Source organism: Apostichopus japonicus, chromosome 4 (genome assembly GCF_037975245.1).
Source record: "Apostichopus japonicus isolate 1M-3 chromosome 4, ASM3797524v1, whole genome shotgun sequence".
Taxonomy (NCBI): domain Eukaryota; kingdom Metazoa; phylum Echinodermata; class Holothuroidea; order Aspidochirotida; family Stichopodidae; genus Apostichopus; species Apostichopus japonicus.
In genome coordinates this window covers 24,730,129-24,757,351 of record NC_092564.1, presented here as the reverse complement: position 1 = coordinate 24,757,351, position 27,223 = coordinate 24,730,129, and the positions used below count along the sequence as shown (strand labels likewise).

The following is a 27,223-nucleotide window of genomic DNA, read 5'->3' as shown; positions in this document are numbered from 1 at the left end:
GACTCATCTGCACCTGACTCACATATATACCTGACACATTTTTATCTAAGAACAGTATCGAACGGTAGTTCCCTCATAGCATACCTGACCCCCTGTAGTCCAACCTTACCCAACCCCTCAAGACATTTAATGACAACGAGGTGTCCAAGGTAAGACTTCAGACCAATAGGATGCAATGGAGCCTCATATCATTGATGAAATGATCATTTAACTTCTTTGTGAGCGATTCCATGCTTGTTCTATGTGCTGGATTCCATTCTAGTTCTATGTGCACGATTCTGCGCTAGTTCTATGTACCCGATTCTGCGCTAGTTCTATGTGACTGAGTCTATGCTAGTTCTATGTGCCGCGGGTTCCATGCTAGTTCTAAGTGCCAAATTCCATGCTAATTCCTTGTGCCGGATTCCTTGCTAGGTCTATGGGCCTGATTCCATGCTAGTTCTATAAACCAGATTCTGTGCTAGTTCTATGTGACTGATTCTGTGCTAGTTCTATGTGACTGATTCTGTGCTAGTTCTATATACCTGATTCCATGCTAGTTCTATATACCTGATTCTGTGTTAGTTCTTGATGCCCTATTCAGTGCTTGTTCTTGATGCCCGATTCTGATGCAGATTCAGTGCTACTTCTATATGGCCGATTCCATACAAGTTCTATGTGCACTATTCAGTGCTAGTTTATCACTCACTGTATTAAAGCCCTTATACTGTATATAACTCTAATAACTGCATCATCTTTAACTCTTCATTTAAAGACCTTCATGAGACAGGGTATTCAACAACTAGATTTGTTTTTTGCCTGGATTGGCCTGACCAGCAGCCGAGAGTGGGGTGTCCTTGACAACCAGTATACTTGGCTATCCGATAGGCTAACAGTCCCTCGAAATCATCCGTAAGTTAAGACTTTGGTTTGAATGGAGTGTGGTAGGGTTGATGTCCAATAACATGACCATGTGTGTGTTAAGACTTTACCAACATGTTAGATATGGGTGATGTCCAATTACATGTCCAATAACATGACCATCTGTGTGTTAAGACTTTACCAACATGTTAGATATGGGTGATGTCCAATAATATGACCATCTGTGTGTTAAAGACTTGACTAACTTGTGACTTGTTGCCAGGGTGTGGTTGATTCACAATATTGAAAACAATCTAATAGAAATAAACTTTCCTGAGCTAACCATCAAATAAAGTGTATAAAATACTTGAATCCATCTTAAATATTGAATCCATCTCTTTAATCCATCTTATTGAATCCATCTTTGAATCCATTTAATTGAACCAGGGAATAATTTATTCGGTATAGCGTTACATAACGCATGCATATGTAACATGGGCAAATGGCTATACAAGTGCAAAGATGTATGGCAGCTTTTGCAAATAGGAACTTCACTATTGTATAACTGATAATTAGAGCCATCAAACTGCTACACAAACTTTGAACTCAAAATCATTCCCTGTGAATCCATGTTATTGTTTTCAGGAGTTGGCGTGGTATCAATCCCATGGACCCCTGTGTTTCAATTGATCAAAGTTTGGCGTGGACCAGCGTCAGATGTGATCTACCACAGCCATTTCTCTGCCAGTACCAGAACATACGTTGTGTTGATCCACCAGATGCAATAAGTATGTAATCAAATCACAATTTCCAGGCCAAGTATTTTTGGTGTTTTGTTGTAAGATGTAACACAATTAATATATATATATATTGTATGATGTCTCACCACTCTAATTTATAATACAAGTGAAATAATAGATTAAATTTTTCATTTCTTCTTGGCCCAATCTGAAGTCAACAATGTAGTCAAAAGTAACAGAGTCTTTTTTTGCATTTTCTTTCTTATTTTTGTTCACAATTTTTTTTTTTTTTTTTTACATTTGAAATAATTGAGTAAAATATTCATTCATAATGCAATGTTATCAGAACCTAAAAAGGCCAGTAATGATAATTACACACTAAATATTTTGTTTGATGACTGCTTCTCTAGCATCCAATGAATGTGAGAATTTGCAGCCATGTGATGAAGAGCAGAACCAAATGTGTGTGGACACTCCTCAGTCATACATATGTAACTGTAAAGAGAGCACACAACAGATCAATGGCAGATGTCTTTGTAAGTAAAAACAGAACTCTCTCATTTACAAATGTTATCCTCCTTGTTAATAGCAGAACCCAGATGAATGAACATTTAAGTAGGAACTTATGGTGGCTTCTGATAGATATCCCTGTAAGTGGTTTATAGGGATCTCTAACAACTTAGCTGGTCTTGATAAGTTGTTTAGGTGAATAACAGAATTTGTTGATCTTAGGTCACTGCTTCAAACTTTGTTCTAGACAGCATTGCTCTTTCAAAATACACTTTCAAAATGAATGCTAAGTTACCCATGCAAAAACTATAGATACTCTGTGAAATCATATGTTAGACAACACATGTTCATTAGTATCTAGTTTATTGGTGTAGTTATATGAATGTACTACTTATGTTGAGCAGTATTAGAGGGAAAGGGATCTTTACATTTAGATATTTATTGGTTGTGCCTGTTCAGGGGACAGTTATACAAACATTTGTATCCATAATGTAGTGTGTATTTAGCCATCATAAGCAAAAAGTTAGCAATTAACATATTTTTATTAATGAATTATTTAAAGTTCAACCACTACAGATCCTGTTGATCTCAAGAGTTTTATTCTTGCACAGAGAAAATCTAAATAATGTCCACCAGCAGGCTTGAAATTATCATAAGTGTGCCTGACTTGTGTATGCCTGTTTTATTTATGTCTCATGCAAACATATTTAGTGAATTACACCACCAAACTCTTTTCCTTTTTGTTTTACTCTTCTCTTTGTAATGAATCTGTCTTTAGACACTGAAGCCATTGAAAGTGAAGTCAAGATGTTATCTATCAACAATACCCTGGCCAGCTTCACAAGACCAATATCAGACCAGTCTACTTCAGAATTTAAGCAACTGGAAGGCTTTTTTTGTGATGTTGTGAGTTTTATGATCTTTTTCTCTGAGTTAATGTCTGTGCATTGAGTAGTCTGCATTATCAAAGTAGGGTCCACTTATATTGTATATAACCCACCACGTTATATGTGTTGGAGGTCAGATTTATTGGTATGAGGATTTACCAAATACACTTGTACTGTATGGGCATACAGATGTGTCCTAACTGTGATCCTGATGTACTGTGAGTACTAACACTAGACTTATACATCAGCTAGCAACATCACCCATAAGTCAGAGCATAATACTGATGGCTTCTGACACATAACCCCTAACTTCCTCCCCCCCCCCCGACCACCCCTTACACCTCATCCCCACAGTGACAATCAATGACAGCTGTTGAAAGGCTAAGAAAGCAATCCTAAGGCAGGACTTTGGCCATGTACATGAAACTCTAAAACACTCTCTTTGTATAAGTTTTTAGTCCCAGGATTAAATCAAAACTTCAGTGCAATCATAAAAATTAGTTCTGAAACCTTATACTGTGCCTCAGATCTTATAATAAATTTACATTTCAATACGATGCAGCCCTTTTTACTCACTGGGACAAGTTTGTTGGTAAAATTTGATGATGCGCTCCTCAGTACCTTTAAATACATATTGAGGTTTGCTTATACCGCTGTAAAGTACTTCAGGAACCTACAGCATGCCACAATTTGGAAACATGCATCGATACCTTTTGAATTCTTTCTTTACTAAATTTTTGCTATGGCCGACCTAAAAGTTAACATCTAAAACTTTAAGATTTTGATAAAAGAGAAGTTAACAGGCCTCAAAAAATATGGTTGCCAACTGCTATTGGCGAGTAGAATTTTAGCTTTGGCTAATAGAAAATGCAATATACTTGACAATTTGGAGAGTTACCGGCCCCTTAGCTAGTCAAACCCCAATATTAGCAAGACTGTTGTTACATTTCACAGAATGATGAAAGCACTACCTTGGCAAACTTGATGCAACTTAAAGTTGTAAACTGACTTTTGTCAATGACCAATCCCAATGGGAATTATCAGTGTTAACTGGTTGTCTATCTGCATGGGTATTATGTAAGAGAATTTCTCATATGCAGAGGTTGTTCACAAACTTCACTGAGCATTAATAAACATACAGCGCAAACATCATTGAAAATCTAATATAGTAATATATTACAGGGAAGGGTTGAGCTTACGAAGTATGTAATGTGTTTTAAGGCATTCATAAATATGTTGTGTTCATATATTCATTTCTCAACCAATTAAAAAAGTTTATTGAACATGGATATCATGACGGCTTACACAGTACTGCATAGTAGACTACTGATAATAAACATGTGGACATCCCCATCTGAAGTTAAAATATATGAGCATTTAATTATTACAATAAACAAACCTTTAACAAGTTGTAACCATTTTCTTCCGTGTTTCCCGATATTAAACTTGATAAGACAATGACACAATATCCCTTAAGAGTTGATATGCAGAAAGTCAAATCCACATACATGATTACCGGGTCACTTTGGTAAAACATCTTCGATGGCAAAGCATGGAACTGCTGAGTTGGTTAGGCTTCACACTGTGCCATATATACACTAATAATGGTAGGATAATATTAGGTTCATTAAACACAAAACCTTGAAGAAAAATTGTTTCATGTCAGAATAAAGTGCACATTAAGTGGCCAGATTCCCCCTAAATTTTTTCTTGAGGCATTTTCTACCTGGTCATAATTCACAAAATAAACAACAATTAAAGGAATTTTGAGACAAGTTTGCTTTGATCTCTGCCATGATTTTGTGCAAAGAGTTTTCAGATTTTCACTCAACAGTTTGTGAGTGGAAGATAGATGCTTTGCCAACCTTTGATTTAGGCAGTGCAATGGAGTAATAGTGACATTTTGCACGCACCATTCTGCAGCTAAAAGACAAGATAAATAATTGGGAAAGTGTACGAAGTCGCACTCAATGAGTAGCGACTCAAGTTGCTGTGAGGTACAGTATAGGCGACTTAGGACTCGCGCACACCTAGCTACTGTATAGTATATGCCTAGTACTAGACTAAGGAGCCCTAATGTACAGAAGCCAAACTACCTTTGTAGGTATTTTTGCCGATGTTCATTGGAATTGTTTGAGACACTAAAGTGGGCTATTCTGGTTATTGATGATTCTGCGACATGTTTAAATTTGTTCATCACTTACTTTTGGTGGAAAAAGGTTAAAGTTAGTATTGCACAGAAATTTAATTTTCCAATGTGTAACTAAGTAGCACCATGTATCTGCCTAACCTTAGTATTGATGTTGTAGATCTGCTCTATTGAGACTTGAACAGCAAGCATAGTGGTGGCAAGTGAATTTTGCATTTTGGTGAGTAGATTTTTAGTCATGGTTGCAAAATGGCGAGTACTTTTAAAATATTTGTCGAGGCCTGGTTAGGGTTAGTTAAGCATTAGAAACATATTAGATTGTAACTATCTGTGTGAGATAAATATACATTCAATTTGGCCTTTACTCAAATCTTCTCTTTTGCCTTTGTGTCATCAGTTAATGAATGCCTTAACTACAACATCCACAAATGCCTTAACTAGACCATCGACTCCATTGGAGACTGACTGTGTAGTATCTACATTTGAGTCCGGGTCCATCATAGCTGCATACCGGGTAAGGGTAGGTGAAGAGACACCAACGGCCGCTGCAGACTCCATCATGAGGTTTGAAAATACTTTAATGGAGATAGTTACAGAAAGAGAACAGATACTAACAACCAGAGATGGCACAGGAAATATCGCCATCGCTAAAGTCATCAGAGGTAAAGTAAAAAATCATTACTTAAAAGTCCTCCCTACCCCACTCATCCTCCCACATCCCTCCTGCGCACATCACCCTCCCATATCTCTCTTGTGCACATTGCCCCTCCCATATCCTCCCATATATATTGTGGAGTGTTAGCTCAGTGGTTAAAGCTGGTGCCTTTCAAATCATAAGGTCCCTGGTTCGAGTCACTCCCAGATTAATGTATGTCGTCCAGTTACAGAGTTGTTGACAATTAACAATTCACAATCATGGACGTTAAATATGAATGTAAGAGACTGACTTCGGTCAGCTTGCGGCTTTGGTAGGCCAGTGAGGCTTCTTTGCGAGTTCCTGCTTGCAGGAGGATCTAATATACATACATACATATCCCTCCTGCGCACATGATCCCTCCCATATCCCTCCTGTGCACATGATCCCTCCCATATCCCTCCTGTGCACATGATCCCTCCCATATCCCTCCTGTGCACATCACCCCTCCCATATTCCTCCTGTGCACATGGCCCCTCCCATATCCCTCCTGAGAACATGACCCATCCCATATCCCTCCTAAGCACATTGCCCCTCCCATATCCCTCCTGTGCACATTATCCCTCCTGTGCACATCACCCCTCCCATATCCCTCCTGCGCACATCGCCCCTCCCATATCCCTGCTGTGCACATCGCCCCTCCCATATCCCTCCTGTGCACATGACCCCTCCCTTACCTCTCCTGTGCACATCACCACTCCCATATTCATATCCCTTCTGCGCACATCAAGCCTCACTTATCTCTGAGCATTAATGATGAAAGATATTCTACATGGAAACAAGTTACTCACCTAAACAATGACAACACCAAAAAACAGGATGAACTTGGCAAAATCATCAGGTTGTTATGACGATGAAGCTGTATTTGGGTGATAGACTTAGCATTACTTAGAGCCAGGTAGTATTCACATATTACTGGATACTCCTCATTTTTACTACAAAAAGACCTATTTGCTTATAATCATGATGATCTACCCTTTAATTTATGCCTTACATTCATAATCAAGAATTTTTTCACACACACATGACAATGACAAGATTACCCTGTCCAAATGCTTCCACATCTAAGTTTTCATTTTTTTGCATATTCATATTTTTTTATTCTCGTTCACAGATGACTGTGACAGGATTACTTGCGTCAATGACGGTGTTTGCCTGGTCCGGGCAGTTGATGGGATTGGCTACTGCGAGTAAGACCAAATTCAGACATTTCGTTAGGATTGACTGTTCTTGATTAATGACAGCAAAACATAACAAACTTCAAAGTAGTTTCTTTTGTGATTATTTTACATCAACTTATTTTAGTTAAGAGCTACATTGACAGAAAAAATTCAGCACTACAGTATCTTATGTACAATGCCTGACTGTTAGTAGGAATATTACTTTGTTACTACTTGTCTTAATTATCTTTCACAGATTTTCATGTTTTCACCAATCAAATTTTTGTTAACTTAACAGTCATGCAGTCCACTCAAAATATCCTGCTGGCTGCAGGCTTTTAATAAGGAAAAGATGTACTTTATATTCAAGGTTGTCTTTTGTTTTACTAATTTAACAGATGTCCATCTGGCTACGATGGCGATTTCTGTGAAGTTCCAAGTAGTGGTTTTCTCTTCTACGGTGAGTTTCTGTGCTTCAATAACCAAACTGTAATTGATAAGAATGTTACAGATTTGAAGAGTTTTGGTTTCTTGAGATGGTTTCTTTGCAGGGCCCTAGTTGTAACACACAAACACTGTCAATATTTGTAAAGAGAAAATAAATTAAAAAAATATATGCTACCATTAAACAGTTATTTGACCTTTTTGTATTGAATTAGGTACAACCCCACAAGACTGTGTATGGCAGTTACCATAAATGCCATGGGTTTATAACACTGCCTGAGTTTTGTTAGTATTCTGTTCATAATTCTTTCAATTTCTCATCCCATTGTTTCTCATTCCAAATTTCTCAAAATAGTTGTTTTTCTGTTAATAAACTGTGTGTATACTCAGAATGATTGCATCAATAGTGTGTAGACCAGAATGGATCTTGGGGGGATTTGGATGTGACAAGTTACCAGTGACTTAATTCAAGACTCTTAAAACTAACACTACTATAACAATTACTACATTCTGAATCCTGCCTCCAGATTTGTACTGGTTTGGATGGGTGCTCTTTGGCATCCCTGTTGTCATTATCATCTTTGTATCCGTCATCTGTTTCTGCTGTGTGCAAAGAAAACACAACAACACCAATCGAAACAGCTCCCTCCAGACAGTGGTCACCCTTCCCTCTCTCAGGAGAGATGGCGACAATCCACAGAACCAGCCGTTGGTCAACGACATGGACAGCGTCGCATCAACTCCCGAGGAAGAAAGAAGGAAGAAAAGATTTGATAAGGAACTCAGAACATCTCAGCTCTTCAACGTAAGTGAGATCTGGGTGGGACAATAGTGTGTTTGTGTGACAATGAGACTCTACCTATGGGTTAAATGGTTAGCTTTGTATGTCCGATGACATGATTCACTGCGGAATCTGGGAATATGACTGGTGGGACATCTTATCATCTGCACCTGTACCAAGTGTTATGTATGTTATGAGTATTGTAGCAAACTGCCATGTATTTCAATTGTCTAATAATGTGGTTTTATTCCTTCATACAGAATATCAATCTGCTCATAAATTAAGTGCTGGAGCAGTGTACACAGAGGAAGTCATGTTGATAATGGATGAATTTGTGACTGTAACAGATAACCCTCAGCATTTCCACTTCATTTCATATTCAAGTATCAGCTTTTCTCACCATTTAGCACACATGAGAAACCTAATCGCACAGACATTAACATTACTTTCTTACATATGTTTATCTGGCATACACAGAAGCAGCAAGACACCTCAGCTGGGGGTATACCACTCAAGAAACAACCACCCCAAGTAGCCCCTAAACCACTAGACAAACCAAGACCAAACCCAAATCAGCCTTCCCAAGTGAATGCTCAGGGCCCCAGCGGGGCCCAGAAGCAACCTCCGGTGGTCAACACTCAGGGTCCTAGTGGAGTCAGGTCTGGGAGAAGTCCTCAAAGGAATCCAAATGCAAAGGGAAGGAAACCAAGTCCTTCACCTTCATCTAAGAGTCGTACCAATGGTCCACCAACAAAACAGGCTCCAAGAGGCACCTCCCCATCTCCTCAGAAAGCTAGGCCAAAAGGGCCTGAGACAGGAAGCCTAAAGAAGGGACCAGAAACAGGAAGTTTGAGGAGAGATCCCAAGAAGGTACCAGAAAAAGGCAGCTTAGATAGGAATCAAAACAGGGCCTCTCAAAGAAGTAACCAGAGCAGGACCTCTGGTCGCAGACCCCAGGGGGGTCAGCAGTCCCCAAGGCCGGCTAATGGAAGACCCCAACGGAGTCCCAGCAGAGCATCTCAATCATCTGTCAACTCAAAGAGTAGTCCTCCAGTACAAGGTCAGCCTAGAGGGCGACCAACCTCACAAGGACCGCCTGGGGGCAGGGCTGGTCAAAACCCAGAAGGTAGGAGACGAAGCCCAGCTCCTGCAGGATCCCGCAGTCCCAACAATCGTGTCAAGAGAAAGATAAATGGGGGTAAAGTACCAAAACCTCACAAAGGCCCAGAAACAGCACCAACAATATACATCTGAAAAGCTAAGCATGATTTTGAACATAAAAGATTGATTATACAGAAGGGATAAAACCGTTACTATTCATCCCTAAGGTTACAAAAAAATTACATGTTTACAAGTAAATTTTAATCGTAATGTTACCATAATTTATAACTGTTTTTCATGTCCAAATATTGATAGAGCACCACTTTCAACCCTGGATGGCCCATACAAGGCATCCTGAACAAATCTGAGAAATTTGATTTATAGCCTCAAAAGTTTGTATGGCTATATACAGTATATTACCTTATGATTTTTTCAATTTTGGCCCAAAATTGCATCTTTTCTGGTTCTTTCCAAAATCAACAATATGGATCAGGGTTTCCTTCTGATTATAAAGTAGCGATAAAATTGTTACTATCCATCCCTAAGGTTGCGAAAAAAAGACATAATTTAATACTTAATTTTAATTGTAGTGTTAGCATGTTATGCTAATGTTTAGTTGATATTAGCAATGAAACATTTCCAGTAACACATTTTAATTGCTATTTTATGATATTTTGATTCTGTTTGAAGCATAAAAAGTTGATAAAAATCCTTTTTGACTTGAGGAAATTCATATCTGACCTTTAAGGAAACCATAATCAGTATTGATCCTGACTGAAATTTGAAGAAATTTCACTTTTGCATAAATTTACCAGGTGTTGCAAGACTATGTTGATGAGACCACCACTGCCATTGTTAATATTTGAAAAGATCAAATGAAAGTGTACATTTTATTTTAACACTTAATAGTAATAATATCATCTAAGTTTCTATTCAAGTTATTTTCCTAATTGAGATGTAAATATCTACAAAGAGTTTTCTCTGAATGTTTTCTAAAGACATGTACTTGGTAAGCGGTTCAAATGAGTACATTAAATCATTTCTAATATTTTTAGCCTTTGTCTAGATTTAGAAAATGGTACCTTGGGATGAGACTCATGTAGAATATCTCTCAGACATTTTTCAGTTACAAGAACTTTCTCTTTTTGTTTAATATGGTGTGAAGTTCACACAAGAATGGTATGAACTTATAAATGCAATAACAGACTAAGAAAAATAGGTCATACCAAGGACAAAATCTCGTAAATTGAAAGTTTTATTTTATGTTATATTTGGAAGCATAGTTATGACATGTGTATTGACAGAGAAGTCACAAAAATATGTCTTTGCTACTCTTGCTACTGTTAAGAAATATCTGTGAATCTGTATAACTTGAGGTGTATTCTTGATATTTAAACAAGACAGCAGCAATAGAGAGAGACTAAGGGTTTTATTTCTAATAATACATTATTATTATTATGATCATGTCAAGGCTTTTGTAACAATGTTAGAAAATAAAACTTCAAGGTAGATGGAATAAGAAAACACTGTCAGTCATTTCTCAAGGTTCTCTTTGGTCATTAGTAAAAAAGTAGTAAAAAAAAAAAAATTAACTCACTAGTAAAGTGAATGTGATATAGATTAGATAAAGGATGCCATCTTGTTATTGTTTACTGTTAAGTTATCCTCCTATCCTATAAAACCTATTTTATTGGCATAAAAGCTACACATCAGCTTAGCCAGAGCTATTTCACCCTGTAAACACATACATTCCAAACTCAAACACTTGCAAAATTCAACTTTGAGTCAAAACCCTATTTAAATTTTATAATAATAAAATATCACTACTACATACCATTAATTGACATGCAGTGAATGTCCAACAATTCCAAATGTGTGTTCATAGTAATAATAATAATAAACATTTATATAGTGCTTTACATAACAACTATCTCAAACTGCTTTACAAAGAAAAACCACTACTAATTTAAGTACTAATAGCAAAGAGGAAAGTTTTGACATGAGACTTTGAAAATTATCAAGTGCACGAAGAGACTGTGGTAAGGTATTCCACAAATGTGGCGTGCAAACATGGAACCCCCTATTGCTGTAGAACTTGGTATTTCCGATAGGTTGGTGGAGACTACGCATTTGAGCGAAGGGTGCACCCACTACTGCGTAAGGTCAGTAATTCTGCCAGATAAGCCGGTGCCATGTCATGTAAGATTTTGAATATAAGACTCATAATTTTATATTCAATCCGCTGCTGAATTGGAAGCCAGTGTAATTCTTGCAAGACGGGTAATGTCATCTCTTTCTTGGTTTTAGTTATGAGGCAAGCAGCAAAGTTTTGCAGAAGTTGAAGTTTTGAATTGGATGCAGAGGAAGGCCAAAGAGCAAACTGTTGCAATAATCCAACCGAGAGGTGACGAAGGCATGAATTAATTTAATGTTAGAATTTTGATCGATGATATTTCAAATGTTGGCAATTTTCTAAATAGCATAAGAGGCAGACATACATAATATTTACCACGAGTCGACATGCTACCCGAATCATTGAATGTTACACCAAGATTACGAACAGTACAGGAAGGAGCAAGGCTTAAATTTTACAATCTTTACTACACACCATTAATGACATGCAGTGAATATCCAACAGTTCCCAATGTGTGTACCATTTGTCATAAAAACCTTAATCGAATACAAACATTAAGAAGGAAAGACAACATTTAACAATACTAAACTTTACTGGATGGAATGTAAATTGCCTAAGGGCAAAAAACTAATTTCAAGGTTCTTAACTTATTTTCATCTCGACTAGCACGTTGCAAATCATCCCAAAACTGGTCACGTTTCAGAAAGACAGGTTACTGAAGTAGGAAAATATCAGCATAAATTGATGAACTGCTATACTCGGCCTATTTCCTCAATAGTACAATAACTACTGTGGTTACCATCATCCCAAAACGAATACATAAACAATAAAATCTAGAAGACTGGCCAACGTACTTAATTTTGTTACTTTTTAGCATTTCATGACTTCGTCTTTCCTCATATTTCATTAAAATATTTGGATTATCAAGGAAAACTTTCAAGCAGGTAGCTACCATCTCTGACATCTGCAATGAACCAGATGCACAACATTTTTCAGTTTTAGACTCTGGTAACAACTAACACCCCCCCCCCCCAATCATGCTTCTGAAATAATGAAACAGGGGCATATATCTTTTTTTAAAAGATGTTGAATTTGTGTTGTTGAGTATTAGATGTTACCTAACACATTTTGAATTAACTGATATTTCAGTGAATATGTTAACTTTAGGCTTTAACATTACACATATATATTGGGTGTAAATATACTTGGTGAATATATATATATATATGTTTATATGTATTTGGTGTATATATTCTTAGTGGAAATGTCATTTAGCAAATAGGACCAGCATATGAACTATCAGCACAGTAGAAGTTTTATGAAATAGTAAGACCTAAATTTTAGCATGTCACAAACCATTATAATACTGATATTATTAGTGAGGATTTATTCACCACCAAAGCAATAATGGAGAAATTGACCATTTGCACTGAAAACGTTACAGGCCTATCAATCAAAGTGGCTGGTCTTCTTATTCTAGCACACAGAAATATTAAGCCAATTTCTCAGCAGCACCGTCAGTGTACACAGGTAAACACTGTAACCTTTCAAATAAGATAGTTTAATGCATTACAACTTGTTAAGGTCCCTCCAGTGTTCTGTTGCTTACATGAAGTGAAAGATGGTACTACTTTCCATTAAGATTTTAATGTTAACAATTAGCCCCTGAACAGGGGCTGATAAATGTTGCCTTAATTAAAGGAATACTCCAAAAATCCAACATATATTTCAAACAAGAATAGAGACAAACAGTCCAAATCTCTTGATAGACTGTTGCATATCAACACTTTAATTAATTAATCATTGAATAAACTAATTAATCCTTGAAAGAATTGCACACTTAAGTATTCTAGCTTCTTAGCTGGATACACAAACAAGGTGACACATCAGGGCAGCAGTAACATTGTTTGTGCGATTAATTACTTTCCTCGTCAGTGTGAGACTGGGCTTATTATTGCCTGCAAGAAAGCACCAATCAAAGCAGAGCCTTAAACTTGGTCACCTTTGACCCTCTTCTTCGTCAGCCTCTGAGGAGCTGCCAAGATGAATGGGGGGGAAAACATAAAACAATGATTTGAGTACAATGACAAAATCAGTAATAATTTACTCTCATTTTTAAAGTTTCATTATGCATTCCAATATAAACACTGCTAGAACAGATTCCTCTCTCAGCAGTCCATTTTAGCACTATGTACTAAATTATCACACAATAATGACAATTATACTTTCTTACCAATTTTTTTACCCATATGTAGAGATTGAGCAAATAGTTTTGTTTACTAACACAGTAAGGGTTTTCTTGTTCAAAATATTACTCAGACGCATGGGCAAGTAAATGTCTTGAATTCAATACTCTGTGACAACTTCCTAATCGAAAGCAATGTAGCCAAGGATTCAACCTCCAGCGAAGCAATGACTCAAGGGTACTTTTTAAAAAAGTGTCCTTAGAACGGCTTGCTCAGGGGACGGCTGCGATAGACACAACAATATGGCGCTAGGCATGGTGTTTCTGTAAGACAGGAGGCTAAGCATATAAAGCCTTATGCACAGTTGTGAAATAAAATGTCCAGCCATCTCGTTGTGAACGTGTTTGATATATTGTTTTGGAATGGGATGTATACTGAGAATGTGATTACACTTGGCACAATCACTGCGAATTGGTCAAACCTTTGGCAAAAAGTAAATCATCATGATTGTGTGATTAAACAGTTCACATTATTAGATGAACCAAATATTGAAAGGTGAAATTAACAGTATCTAGTTCTGAGGTATGTGATAAGGAGAGACCATTATTACTACGGGTAAATATGAAGTACCTTTCATCGGAAGATTCTTCCGACGATGATTCTGTTTCTTCATCACTGTCGCCCTCGCTATCATCACTCTCATCATCATCATCATCATCCTCATCACTATCATCGGAGTCATCATCAGAGCCCCAGAGTTCCTCTTCTCTCTCTTTAGTAGGGTAAAGTGAAAACAATAGATTTCAAGAATGTTAAAAAAAAATTAGTTTTCTTTTGTTGATGCAATGAAATTAGACAAAATTTGAGAATTTATAACAATTTACAGTTAATTAGGGCTCAAACACATTAAAATATTATTTTAGTCCATGAATCACTCCTGAATAGCATAGCATTCTCCCCCCCCCCCCATTGGAGTTGGAATTCTCTTTGTTTTCATCACAAAATAGAAAACAAAGCGAAACAAAAACTCACAATGGGCAAACTATGCATGTGGGAAAGTCAATGACCAATTCAAAACAACAACAACTATGCTTTTAAAGTTTAATAGATCTCTTATTGTTGTCCAGTACCTCTCTTCAGCATCTCTTCAATTAAAGGTTGAAACTGCTTGCACTCCTTGTTGTCTGGTTCGTACAGCAAAACTAAACAATATAACAAAAAATAAAATAATACAAAATTATTTACAATTAAAGGGATAACAAAATTTCTAAGATTTTATGAGCAAGTAGCAAGAAACATTTTGTTGAAGTTTGGCGTGTTCAGTTATTGAAATACATAATTTTGAAATTGAATATTGCTTTGGATGAGTGCATCATGCAATAACTTGTGATGTACAACACACACCGTACTGTTTTTCTTTGTAACTGTTTCACATTGCTGCAACTGGGATCTCTCCATGATCCAAATATCTCTTATTTTGACATAGTGACTAAGTTATAACTTACCAGCAAAAAACAACAACTGACAAAGAATTGAATTAATTGTTCAAGGATATAGAATCATGTCGATTGTAAGGAGAGAAAAAAAACAGTTGTTCGCAATGTCTGTGACGTCACATGTTAAATCACAATTCAAATGAAATGGAAAAATGTGACAATTTATATTTCAACAACTGAACAAGCTATGAAGAGTTATTTCATAAAACCAATGATGAGGAGGGCAGTGCTGTGTTCAAGCTCAACGTCTGTAAAAGTTGGTGATAAATTCAAGGCATCAAGCCATTGGATATCTTTAAATAATCAAACATTTATAGACAAAAGTGTCCTAAACTTGGATATTAATATAAAGACAAAGATTGGTAAATTATGATTGATTTGTTGGTCTTTTTCACAGCCATTTCTGTATAACATTTTCTAGAGGAAATTCTAACAGGAGAATGGTAAAATAAAGGAAATACAATCTGCAAGGACTGGCTATGACTACTTCATGACAAGGTGACAGGATACCTACTCATTTTGCAGAGTTTATCGGCTGCTTCATAATCCGCATCCATAACAGACTCTAAGAACTGAGGAAGAAGTCAGAGAAAGTAACAAAGTGTTAGTTTATAATATCTAATATGATCTAATAAGTTGGATATAATAAAATTACATCAAATGGATAACATTTCAAAAAACCCTTTAGAGGGAAGGAAGTCACTTCACTCAGACTTTCGACTTCAACTGTAGGTTTCCATGTTAATGACTTAATTTAATGATGAAAAGCGTTTAAGATGAGCAAAGTAACACCAGGGGAGTCCTTTTTTGTTGGTGGGGGGGCTGATTATGTAACCACCAGAGTCAATGTTTTCTGTTTCATTCAAGATGATATGTTACTTATGCAGAAACAAACATATGAAGCCATCAGTTTGAGTGGACTGCAGCTAACAGCTGTATCTTTCGTGTGTAACTTTGTGTATATTCACATGTAATCAGACATCCCAAAATCAATAAGACCTATATGATTAAAGCAACCAACCGGCTGCACCTCAGTAGTGACTGCTTAAAAATTAAATCCAAGACAAACATGTATTCTCGGATACATGTGAAAGGTTTCAGTGCTTCAGTTGTTAACTGTTGATGTTTTAGTTTTACCTATTTAATTGTCCCTGTCATGCTACTTTGCTACACTCAAGTAATGGATAATGCTGTTAGGTTCCTTTTCTGTTCTGTCAAACAGAGCTCTTACAATTGCAATCAACTACCTCTTGTCTACAAAGTGAATAACATCCAATATAATGGTGTGCCCTAGGCAGGTCCCTTGTTCCTACACCTTGGTCATGCAGAGAGTAGCCAACCCCCTCTCCTTCCCCACCCCTTCAATCTACTTGTGGACATATTGCTGCATCATTATTTCATTGGCACTATGACATTCTGTTAAGTAAAGTACTTGACTTATCTAGTATTATTGAAGATTATGCCAAACATGAGTCACAGCTGAAACTGTGAAATTGGGCAAGGAGAACATAATTTTCCTAACTTTAAGCATTTGCTCAATTGTTTATAAACAAATCCCTACATCACTTAGTTGTGCACCTGTTATACTATTTCCATGAAAGTATATTTGGTTAAGGCTATGGAGAATAAAATGGCAATTTAATAAGTAGGTAAAAGACTTTTCTTTCTGTGTGGATTCACTTAGCAACATGGGCAAGGTATTGTAAACTAAGTTAGAGACCAGGTTAAATGATCTTACCTCCCCGATGAGTTCAAAGGGGGCCTTCTCTTCCTCTGTATCTTCTTCATCTTCCTCCTCCTCTGAGCTTGAAGACAATTCCTCCTTGGCCCCGACATCATTATCTCCTGCCGAGATACCAGATGATGTACCTTGAATACTGCCCTCACTGGTGGTGGCTGATGGGAGTGTTTCCGTCGAGGGTTGGGTCGAAGGTGTGTGACTGAGGTAGTAAGGGTCTTCAGGAGAACGATTTAACACCGGAGTATGAGTCTTTAAATCCTCTGAAATAAATTGAATTTGTCCACAAATGTCTTGAAAGCTGCTGGCAGATATGATGCTGATTTAATGTTGATTTTGATTCCAAACTTGTATTTCATTTTAAGGTTCTTACATATATACCTATCAAATGAAGCTTACTTTCAAACAACCCAGCAAATATGACATACAGGAGAAGTCAAAACTTTTCATATTTTACACAAAAATATATCGAAACAAAGCAAGAAAAATTCATGTATCAACATTGTTACAATCGGTCTTACTGTCTCTCTCTTTGAATCTCGATGAGTCATCTATTTTCAGTCTGTTGATCAAACTCTCCATCTCAATCTCGACCTTTGACCTCTGTCCACCACCGACAGCTCCTTGCAAGCCATCTAATGTCTGGTCTGTTTCTTCACTGTATGAGCTGTTGGAATCAGTACCAATTGCACTGTTATTATAGTCTGTTACATCTGCAGGAGTCATAACATGAGCCTTGCCTATTGGAGTGCCATGCCTGAGAACAGATGTCAGAAAAGAGGGAAATTGTAATTTCAACTAGATAGTCATAATCACCTGCATTTGAACACAGCGAATTGTCAAGAATTTCAAATTATGTACCTGCATATTCAAAACACAGTGTTAATCCCTAGTACAAAATGACAAATCTTTGTAGCTGATGCTAAGACCAGTACTAGCAAACTCAAACCCACCTCTCATAGTCTCGCTTCACTGTAGGCAATACAACTTGTTTCCTAACTAATGGATCTCCCTGATTAGAAGTTAGACGCCCTTCACTAGAACTTCTTTGGAAAGGGGGCGTCTTGGACCCCAATAGCTCGGAATGTGATCGTCTCCCATCAGATCCCGCACTATGTGTTTCACGGGGACTCAACTCGGAGTAAATGATGGTTTGCACTGTTGATCAGAGTATTAATAGACTTAGAGTCCCCTTACAATGGTACTCACACATACAATGAAATATGTCAATTCTTTTCTGAAGTTACAGATCATCTATACATGTCAAGGATTTTATCTTTCATCAAAAACTTCACAAAGTATTTTTCTTTTTTTTAGAATTCTAAATCACCAAACTATTTTGATATTTTGAACTGGACACAAACTATACAAAATTACATGTCAGTGACAAGAAAAGACACCTGGGTAGAAATGAATCTGTATCAGTGACATAGTTTAGTTATATTTATCATATTTAGTCCAAGTTTATAGAAGAGCTTTTAATAGTAAATTACTATAGCAGCTGTTGTCAATGAAGACTTCCTACCTTTTGTGATATACCTATAGCCATTCAAGTGATAACTGTGTTTTAAATACTTTATAATCTTGAGAAAAGGAAGGTAAAGCGGTCAGAACTCGGGGATCCATCTCCTGGAAACATCATCAGGAGAACCTCACAGAGATTGTTAAAGTATGATGTAGGTCAAAGGCAGATGTTGCAGAAGTATAAGTAGACCCACTGTCATGTTTGAACAAATATAGTTCAAATTATTACAATCAATTACCTTCAGGGGGGAGAACTTCAAGCTTGCTTCCTGACCTTTGTATTGGTGTCTATAGAATGGAAAACGAAAAATCATTTTAGGTAGAGAACTGTGTAAGGCATTATCATTGTAGTAACTGTTTCAATTCAAGGAAAAGAGAAGAACCTTTGGGACACAGAGTTTCATTGAAATCAACCCCCCCCCCCCTTGACCCTCTACTAACTTCTCTCGGGATGAAACTACATAGATCTACTTAAGACTTTTCATATTGACTATATGTCAGTGGTTTCCACAAAATTCCATGCTTTGAGCATAATCACTGCATTGGAGAAAAATTATGTAGTTAGTAGGGGACAGTATATAAATCCTGTTCATATAAGATGAAGGTTCAGAACTGTTCATACTGTCAGTTCTAAGAGTGCTTTCAAGAGTGAAATGACTACAGAGTGGCCCCAGCATTAGTGTAGACTGTGGAATTGTTATCCGCAGTTCAGGAATGCAGTTCGTGTATTGTTCTGCTGTTCGTGGTTATTATTCGGGCACTCTGCTCATACTTACTGTACCCGTACATCACAGTGTCATACTCTCGCCCTCAAGGCCATCCGCCATATGGCGTGGCAATTATTGCATTCATTTTAATGAAGGCTACGGGTATTTTTAATAGCGTGGTATAGGGAGCTCAAGGAGGTACAGTACGATTATGATTATTTTGTTTTCTGTATGTAGGTAAATTTTAATCCTATTGGACAACGAATGTGTGGTAGAATCTTTTGTACGTTTCTTAATAGTGCCATAATTAGACGTCACTGCACGTATGTTTGTACCACATGGATACATATTTGTAAAGTTTATTGAATATTGTGTCACTGTTATGTTTTGTTATAGTTTTCACACATAATTTCGGATATATTAAATTCTATGAAATCCAGTCGAGACCCTTGGATCATATTTTCAACCCACTTTAACCATATTCACCACCACCACAACAGTGAAAACTCCGTTCCCGACCAACCCTTTTTAATTACGGTCGCCATGGTCGCATTGGCGACCACAATTCTCGGCTGGCGATGAAAATTTCTGGAAAAATTAATGCTAGTCGCCAGCCCTATAATACTGTGGTGATCGGTATTTGCAACTGAAAATTTCACCAATGCTTTACAAAAAACTGAAATTTACTTACTGACTAAACGCACGTTGCTATAAAATTAATATTGAATGGATTTCCCGTTCCAGATTTTCCCAAAGTTCAGAGCAACAATAATATCCTAAGACCGCTGAACACACATGTCGTAGTGGTCTACGTACCTTTGTAATGTATGCAACTAATTCCCATTGACATTGGTCACTGAACATAAGTAGGTCATCGACATTCGAACTTGCCCAAGTTCATCGCACCATGGGAACGACCGAACGACACAACAAAACAACACATTGAACATTTTTTCGCCATCTGGACGCCGAGTGTAAAGTTTGGTATAATATGCAAATTATTGTACTGTGCGGTTAAAACTGAACCTATTGCGACACACAAAAATTTTGGGAAGCTGTTGTACTGTAGAAGTAACTTTTGTATCAAATGTTAAGTACTGTAAGGTTCTATAACTTATAACAGACGGTTTTCTTCAGGTGGTAAGGAAAAGGGGTGTTTTGGTGAACTGAATCTCTTTGTATAGTATTTGGATACTTACAATGACCATGTACATGCAGTTTCTATTTCTCTTTAAGTAAGCTCTACTTAGCATTTTTATCCTCTGTTCATCTTTATTGGAATAAATACGAAATGTATTGTTTAACGCCAGTATTTAACGGTAAGCATTTCTTAAATTGTTGTACAGTACGTCTTTATATGATTCTGTGCGCGTACACATGTCCAGTTATACGTGAGCGGTACTGTAGCTATCGTTTACATTACTGTATTGTCCCATACATGTGTGTACACACAGGCCTTATGTTGCCACGACTATCAAAGCGCGGGAATTAGATTAAGAGAATTAGTATAACTTAATTACACTATAGCTCAACGTTAGTGTAGTCAGTACTGACAGTAGTGCTACTCGATGTTGAGCCTAGCCCTAGTGTTTTTTGTACTAATATTTAGCATATATCAAAGTGGTGATCACATTTTCATTCTGGGAGACCAGAATTTGGGAAAAGGAAAGATCTAGTCGCCACAGGATTTTCCTCCTGGCGACCTCATTCACTGGGGAATTAAAAAGGGTTGTTCCCGACGTTTACGGAAGTGGACCCTGCACCGGCCTGGATGCATCAACCCTTTCGGAACATAACCACCCTGCGAGGTAATAACCAGACTGGACCCTACTGTCCGATTGAAGTTCATCACCGATCCCCGTTCAACTAAGCGACCTACAAGAGGCAAGACCGTCAGCCGAGCCGAGCAATCTCAGAAATCTCCAATGAGACCAGTCCATCTTATTGAAGCATGGACCAAACAAACATCCTGATAGGTTGTACTGTTTAATTAATATAATATCGTACTTCAGTATATGTTCCAAAGGAGGTTTTAATTGCCTGATATGTATTTCCGCCATTATCCCTAATGTACGGTTACCGTATTGTATCTATTTTATAAATCGGATATTTTATCATATCTTTACGAGTATCTCAAGCGTTAGCTTACCGCAAACTTCTCATTCACCAAAACTAGTGCGAGCTCGCCTCATGTACAGATTGGACACAGTATTAGGTCGAGAGAGTCTGATAGGCAGTGTAAATGGAGGGGGTAGAGGCCAATGTTCTAGAACTCGTACGAGGAAATACACCGTACAGGGTATGAAATCGATAAAAAGCAGAAGAAATTTAGGGTATCTGTGCCACATCTTGCTAACAATAAAGAAAAAGCACTACACTGTTTAAAATTTGACTCGCAGTACCAGGCCAGGTACGAAACATTCATTCCAAATGTTTTGAATAAAGGGTATGCTGAAAGAGTACCTGCAATAGAAACCGTGTGAAATGATGGTGGTATGAACTGCATCCCACATCATGGGGTATCCCATCGTAAAAAGCCTGATAAGAGCTTATGGTTGTTTTTATTGCAGTGCTAACTACAAGGGGCAATGTCTTAACAGATCATTAGACCCTTCGATCAATGTATGATAGGCTAGCTTTCTATGTACAGTCCCTTCACATAATTTCTTGATTTCGCGTAAGTGTACTTATGACTTTTATTTTATTCCCTATGTATACTATTGAAAATGAAATTCCTAAAGGTCTACAGTATGTTAGGCAAGTTCAAGTTAGCCCTATTGTTACATTAAGTTATATCACTTTTCTAGTATCAACAATGTGCGCACAGCCTAACGTTACTATTAAGACCTTTTTTAACCTTAGAAGCATATACTGTATTGCATATTGTGACAAAGAAGTATATATTAGTGCACTAGTATATATTGCATATATTGACAAAGGTGAGAGCAATTTATCACATCATTGGTTAATTAGGGATGGTGCTCTATACCTGACCATCAGTTAAAAATGCAATTAATGCACTGGTGCTTATTTAGAGTTTCACTATGTGTTACGTCCCTTTACTACTGAATTAACTCACATTCGTAATCTTAGTTTTCCTTGTTCTAACAGCAGTCACATGTTTTTAATATCTCAACAACATGTTTGTTTCAGAAATGTCTGCTGGGAAGCTCCACCGTGTCTTTTTGTACGGTACTCTGAAAAAGGGACAACCAAATCATGGTGTCATGACAGATCCTTCCAATGGTCAAGCCAAATTTGTTTGCTGTGCTAATACTGTTTCAAAATATCCTCTTGTCATAGCTACAAGTGCCAACATCCCATCCGTTTTGTTTCAAGAAGAAGGACTTGGAAATGTAAGCTACCTTCGATGTTAAAGAATCAGAGCTAATGTTTTTGTGTAAATAGATACGTCTCATAAAATGTGCCCATCGCTACAGTAGCATCAATTTCTTACAGAGTTATCAGTTTTCTGTGAAGTTTTAGAATCATAAAAACATGTGGAAAGCAGATGAACCTGGCAAACGAGAATTGAGACAAAATTCTGCTATAAATCTGGTTTGATTCGTTACTTAATTGAAAAAAATTCTATCAAGATTTGGGATACCAGTTTCTCAAGTACTCTATCACAATGTGTAAAGAATGGTATTATAATATGCATAGCATAGCATACACGTTAAGTGAATTAACCAGAAATGATAGTCCAAGGAACAAGTCAACGCAGATTTCATTGACTGAACATTTTGTCTTTAACTCTCTTACAGAATATATTTGGAGAAATATGGGAGGTGGATGACAAGATGAGACAGACCTTGGACAAATTTTAGGGGTTTCCAGAGTATTATGGACGACACCAAATTCCAGTAGTGACAGTCCCAAATATAGACAGCGATGGCAAGCAAGTAATGATACAGTAGTTGCAAAGGAAGAAACATGTTGGATTTATACCATTCGAGAGTACTGTACATCCCACATCACAGGGTATCCCATCCTAAAAAGCCTGATAGGCTTACGGTTGTTTTTACTGCAGTGCTTACTACAAGGGGCTGTCTCTTAATGATCATTTACTACAGGGCCCCAATGTTACCAATGCACCTAAATTGGAGTTCTATGCCGTTTCAGACATGAACCAATTGCCTTTATGTGTGATATGGAAGCAATGTTTCACAAGTTCAAGGTGAACCCCCAACAAAGAGATTTCTTAAGATATTTGTGGTGGGATAAAGGTGAACTAGAGTAAAATCCCACAGAATTCCATATGAACGTTCATCTTTTTGGTACCACTTCCTCACCAGGCTGTGCTAACTTTGGATTAAAACAAGCTGCCACTGATCACAAGAATGAAATTGGATCGGAGGTAACTAATTTTATCTACTGTCACTTTACGTAGACGAAGGGCTTAAGTCCTTGCCTTCGGAGGATGAGGTAATTGATTTGATACGTAAGGCTAAAGCACTCTCTCAAAGTGTTAGAATTAGGCTACACATATTTTGTTCAAATTCTAGGATAGTCATGAGTTTGTTGCCCCTAGAAGAGCACTCTAATGCTATGAAGGACATTGATCTAAGGCGTTAGAGTTCAGTAACTGTTTTAGAACATCTGGTGTATAAACTAATTTTACTGGTAGGAAGACAGTTTCAAGAAGGCTCTTAAGGGTTGTCAGTATCATCACGAAGGACAATGTTGTATTTTGTTATGTGTTTGATGCAAGTAATTTTGTAATGAGAAATATAATTGAATGTGAAATGACATGTTTAACTTGCTACGATTTAATCTAGGAGTTTGAGATTAAATGTGATTGCAATATGTATTTTTGGAGTATACGATTGGAATGACTAAGACATTCGATGTATTTAAAATGGTACACTATTTTGTTGTTTGCAATGTATTTGTATTATTTGCGACCTTGAGCTTGTGTTGCGTTTGTTAATTGGTACCTGTAGGGATCATGCTCTCTGTCATGTAATTTACTTCTGCACTTCAACCAAACACATCACCACTGCAACAACTAGTATTTACGGGTAATACTACAGTAGTATTTAGTCAGTACTAGCAATGTGACAACTAGTTTCAGAACATAAATTGTAACATGAATTGAGGTTCGGGCCTAACATTATATCTGTTCTGATGAAGACCATTCTAAGGGTATCTGCGCGAGCAGAAAGAATCTCTATTAAAATAACTCAAAATATTTACAGGAAAATAGAAATGTATAAAGATGAACATAATGGGAAACTTGGAAGCATGCAAAGATAACATACAGTATAAACATTTAACTAAACCATGATTATTACATAGTACAGACTGATCAGGAAAAATGTATTTCTTACATGTGTTCCACCCTTGTTTCTTGAATTCGGTCTGAAAAAGAAAAAGGAAACCATTGCTTACAAAATGATAACTTTGAAATGAAAAAAAAAATATGGCAGTTATAAATTTGAGATTCTTTATTTTAACTTTATCAGATCTTTCAATTGAACTGGTCAGAATGATTGGTGTTCCAATGCATGAAGCTGTACCTTTGATGTGACAAATTTTTACAAGAAGACATTAGCTGGGCAAAATGCTCTTCACTTAATTTTGGCCAGTACTATTTAGATGCTTCTTTTTATAGTCCAAATTTCACAAAAACTAAGTTTAACTTTGCACAGGAGTCTAAGCCAAGACTTCCAGAATGTTCTATCTACCTGGGTTGAAGTTTAATAGTTTAGTATTTAAACTACATAGTAAATAATATCCTAGTAGTTTTACCGCAGTTATTATTTATACTAACTCAGAATGCAACTCATTACATTTGAACTATGAAGACAGTGTGTCAAGCCAAAAGCTAGTTTCAAGCACAGAAGACAGCCTACAGTAGCCTGGGAACAGGTTCTACAAAAACACTGTAAATTTGTGAGTAAATGGTTCATAGCAAATCTGTCAAAAAATGTCAAAATATTCTGAGCTTATTTGACAATTTTCCTGTGTTCACATACAGGGCTTTTAAAGAAAATTTCATGAACAAAGGCACAAAGAACTGTTTGGAGATCACAGGACTGTCAGATTTTCTACTGTATTCCCTAAGAATAGTATCATAAATAATTCAATTAAATTGAAGGAAGGGCTTTACCTTTTCTCTAACAACAGATCCCAGGGAGATGGGTCTGTGATTCAGTTCTAACAACAAAAGTCCCCAAACAACTTTGTGTCTCATAAAAAGACAACTTGCGTTTCGATCGATTTCGATTGCGTTTATCGATTCACCTACTTTTATAAGTGAAGTCATATAAAGATTGATCACTGCTAGGCCTAAGGGGTTTTTAACCAAACATTTCAAATCAAAGCCCTGGCTAAATTGTTGAGTTCCAAACCCAGAATCCTGCAATTTTTAACAATGCTGTTGAAATATTATTTATAAGTAGCATCAGAAACAGGAAGCCAGCCAGTTTCAATAAGAACATTCAAACTTTTAAAACTGTTTCACAAATGTAAAGATGCAACCTAATGTTTGCAAATTTACATCATCTAAAATCTAATCTTGAAACAATCTGGTAGGAATGAAATTGCAAGAAAGCTCATTGTATTTCGTATTTTATTTGTTATATTTTACTCGTGATTAAATTATGACAAAATCCATTCACTTCTTTACATTTTAACATCCCAAATCTTGCAACACTGTACTTTGGCACAAATGTGCTTTCGCAAAACTGCTACAGCAGGCCAACAGGAGATCAATAGTCTGCTAGGCCTAGGCTATTTGTGTCCCAGCCTATCCAATCAACTTCACATTACGCGTAGGCTTTGCCTACCTTCGTCAGCTAATTGGCAGCTGACGAGTGGTGCTAACACAAACTTTTATTTCAAAATATGTTTTCATAGTATGGAGTATGGCTTACCTGCTGGACATTTTGAAAAGTCAGTGCCCAGTGTTACGCACACTGCGACGATATCAGTCCAGACTGGTACTCCTACAGTAGAACTAATGCTCACTCTCCATGACAACAGTTTACTACGGTATGAAAAATCATTTTGTTGTCGCTTGAACTGTCTTGTATCTAATGAAGGATAGAGATGTCCTTTAAAACGTTATTTTCTAGAGATTGCGTTTTCAGATGAGCAGTAATATCGAACGTAAAAATGTTCCAACAATCACTGCACTAGATGTTGTTTCGGAACTGCGACATAGATGAATGTATGTGCGCTGAAGGAGAATTGCCAGATGACACACGGAAAATCCTGTTCTAACATTTCGAATGATTGACGTGCACGTCTCAGTATGTAAATAGGCTTCGTTTGGTCCTGAATTGATGTTGCTTAAACATTTTTTTACGGGGATCAAAGTTCTTTGTCGAAAGTTCTTTGAGCCTGTCCTTTACTCTACAGATATATTATCAAGGTAAACGATCTTCACACTTTCCTGTAATTTTCTATTATTATAATTGCGCTTGCTATCTTTTAAATTAACGCATTTGGTCGAATGTCATCGGAACACAACTATTTGTCAAAGCAAAATCCTCTGTGGATAAATGTCCTAAATATTATAAAGCATAGGGGATAAAACAGCACAATTTGCATCATGAAATCATTCACTCTATTGTTGCCGGATACATTCACAGAATATCAACAAATTAGATTGAAGATCCTAGGCCGATGTTTAAATTTTCATGTTTGTTTTTGAAAGGTCTACAACAACATATTTAAATGGATTTTGTATCTTTAAACAAAATATTGTTACATTTAATAATGATTTAAAACAGAACTTACATCCTTTGATATGTTATATAGTCCACTATAAAAGAAACATTTCAGTGCTAGTATAATGCCTGTATAGCCATTCCGTTATGCGAAATTCATGGAATGATGACATTGGGTCCTCACGAAATGTGAATATTAATCCATTTTACTGATATTTTTTAATAACTCAATCAAGCTTCCTGCGAACAGTTACCCCTATATGCATTTAACATCATTTGTCCTCGACAGAGTTTTAAAGCACTGTAGTGACATGCATAGGCGTAGGAGGCGGGGGCTGGGCTGGGGGCCGGGGGGGGGGGCTACAGCACCCCAACCAAATTGTTTTGTGAAAATTCGGGCAATAATCTGACAACTTTTCGGGCACCTACTGAAAGAAGAATAATTTGCAATGTGTT

General features: G+C 37.0%; 2 protein-coding genes and 1 long non-coding RNA gene across 6 annotated transcripts in view; 1 reads left to right on the top strand and 2 right to left on the bottom strand.

The window, feature by feature from the left end:
• The window catches only part of LOC139966904 (uncharacterized), a 30,173-nt gene extending 24,674 nt beyond the window's left edge, over positions 1–5,499 (bottom strand). Inside the window, exon 1 of the long non-coding RNA XR_011792787.1 lies at positions 4,377–5,499. This is a non-coding gene — a long non-coding RNA (uncharacterized lncRNA). The remainder of the gene's footprint in view (positions 1–4,376) is intronic.
• Positions 1–11,526, top strand: part of LOC139966898 (uncharacterized) — a 68,608-nt gene extending 57,082 nt beyond the window's left edge. For all 4 annotated transcript variants that reach the window (XM_071970367.1, XM_071970366.1, XM_071970365.1 and 1 more), the window contains 9 exons: positions 755–891; positions 1,486–1,628; positions 1,991–2,116; positions 2,869–2,996; positions 5,524–5,788; positions 6,935–7,010; positions 7,379–7,440; positions 7,952–8,229; positions 8,683–11,526. In XM_071970367.1, the coding sequence (XP_071826468.1) occupies positions 755–891; positions 1,486–1,628; positions 1,991–2,116; positions 2,869–2,996; positions 5,524–5,788; positions 6,935–7,010; positions 7,379–7,440; positions 7,952–8,229; positions 8,683–9,459 (1,992 nt within the window). In that variant the 3' untranslated portion in view covers positions 9,460–11,526. The remainder of the gene's footprint in view (positions 1–754; positions 892–1,485; positions 1,629–1,990; positions 2,117–2,868; positions 2,997–5,523; positions 5,789–6,934; positions 7,011–7,378; positions 7,441–7,951; positions 8,230–8,682) is intronic.
• On the bottom strand, positions 10,544–26,272 carry LOC139966900 (uncharacterized). Its single transcript, XM_071970369.1, has 10 exons — positions 25,970–26,272; positions 24,422–24,452; positions 18,624–18,672; positions 17,814–18,018; positions 17,382–17,617; positions 16,861–17,123; positions 15,637–15,694; positions 14,757–14,828; positions 14,257–14,398; positions 10,544–13,475 (listed from the first exon to the last, which is right to left on the bottom strand). Exons 1-10 carry the CDS (start codon positions 25,978–25,980, stop codon positions 13,439–13,441), a joined length of 1,104 nt encoding a protein of 367 aa, XP_071826470.1. The 5' UTR covers positions 25,981–26,272; the 3' UTR covers positions 10,544–13,438.
• Between the last annotated feature and the right edge of the window lie 951 nt (positions 26,273–27,223).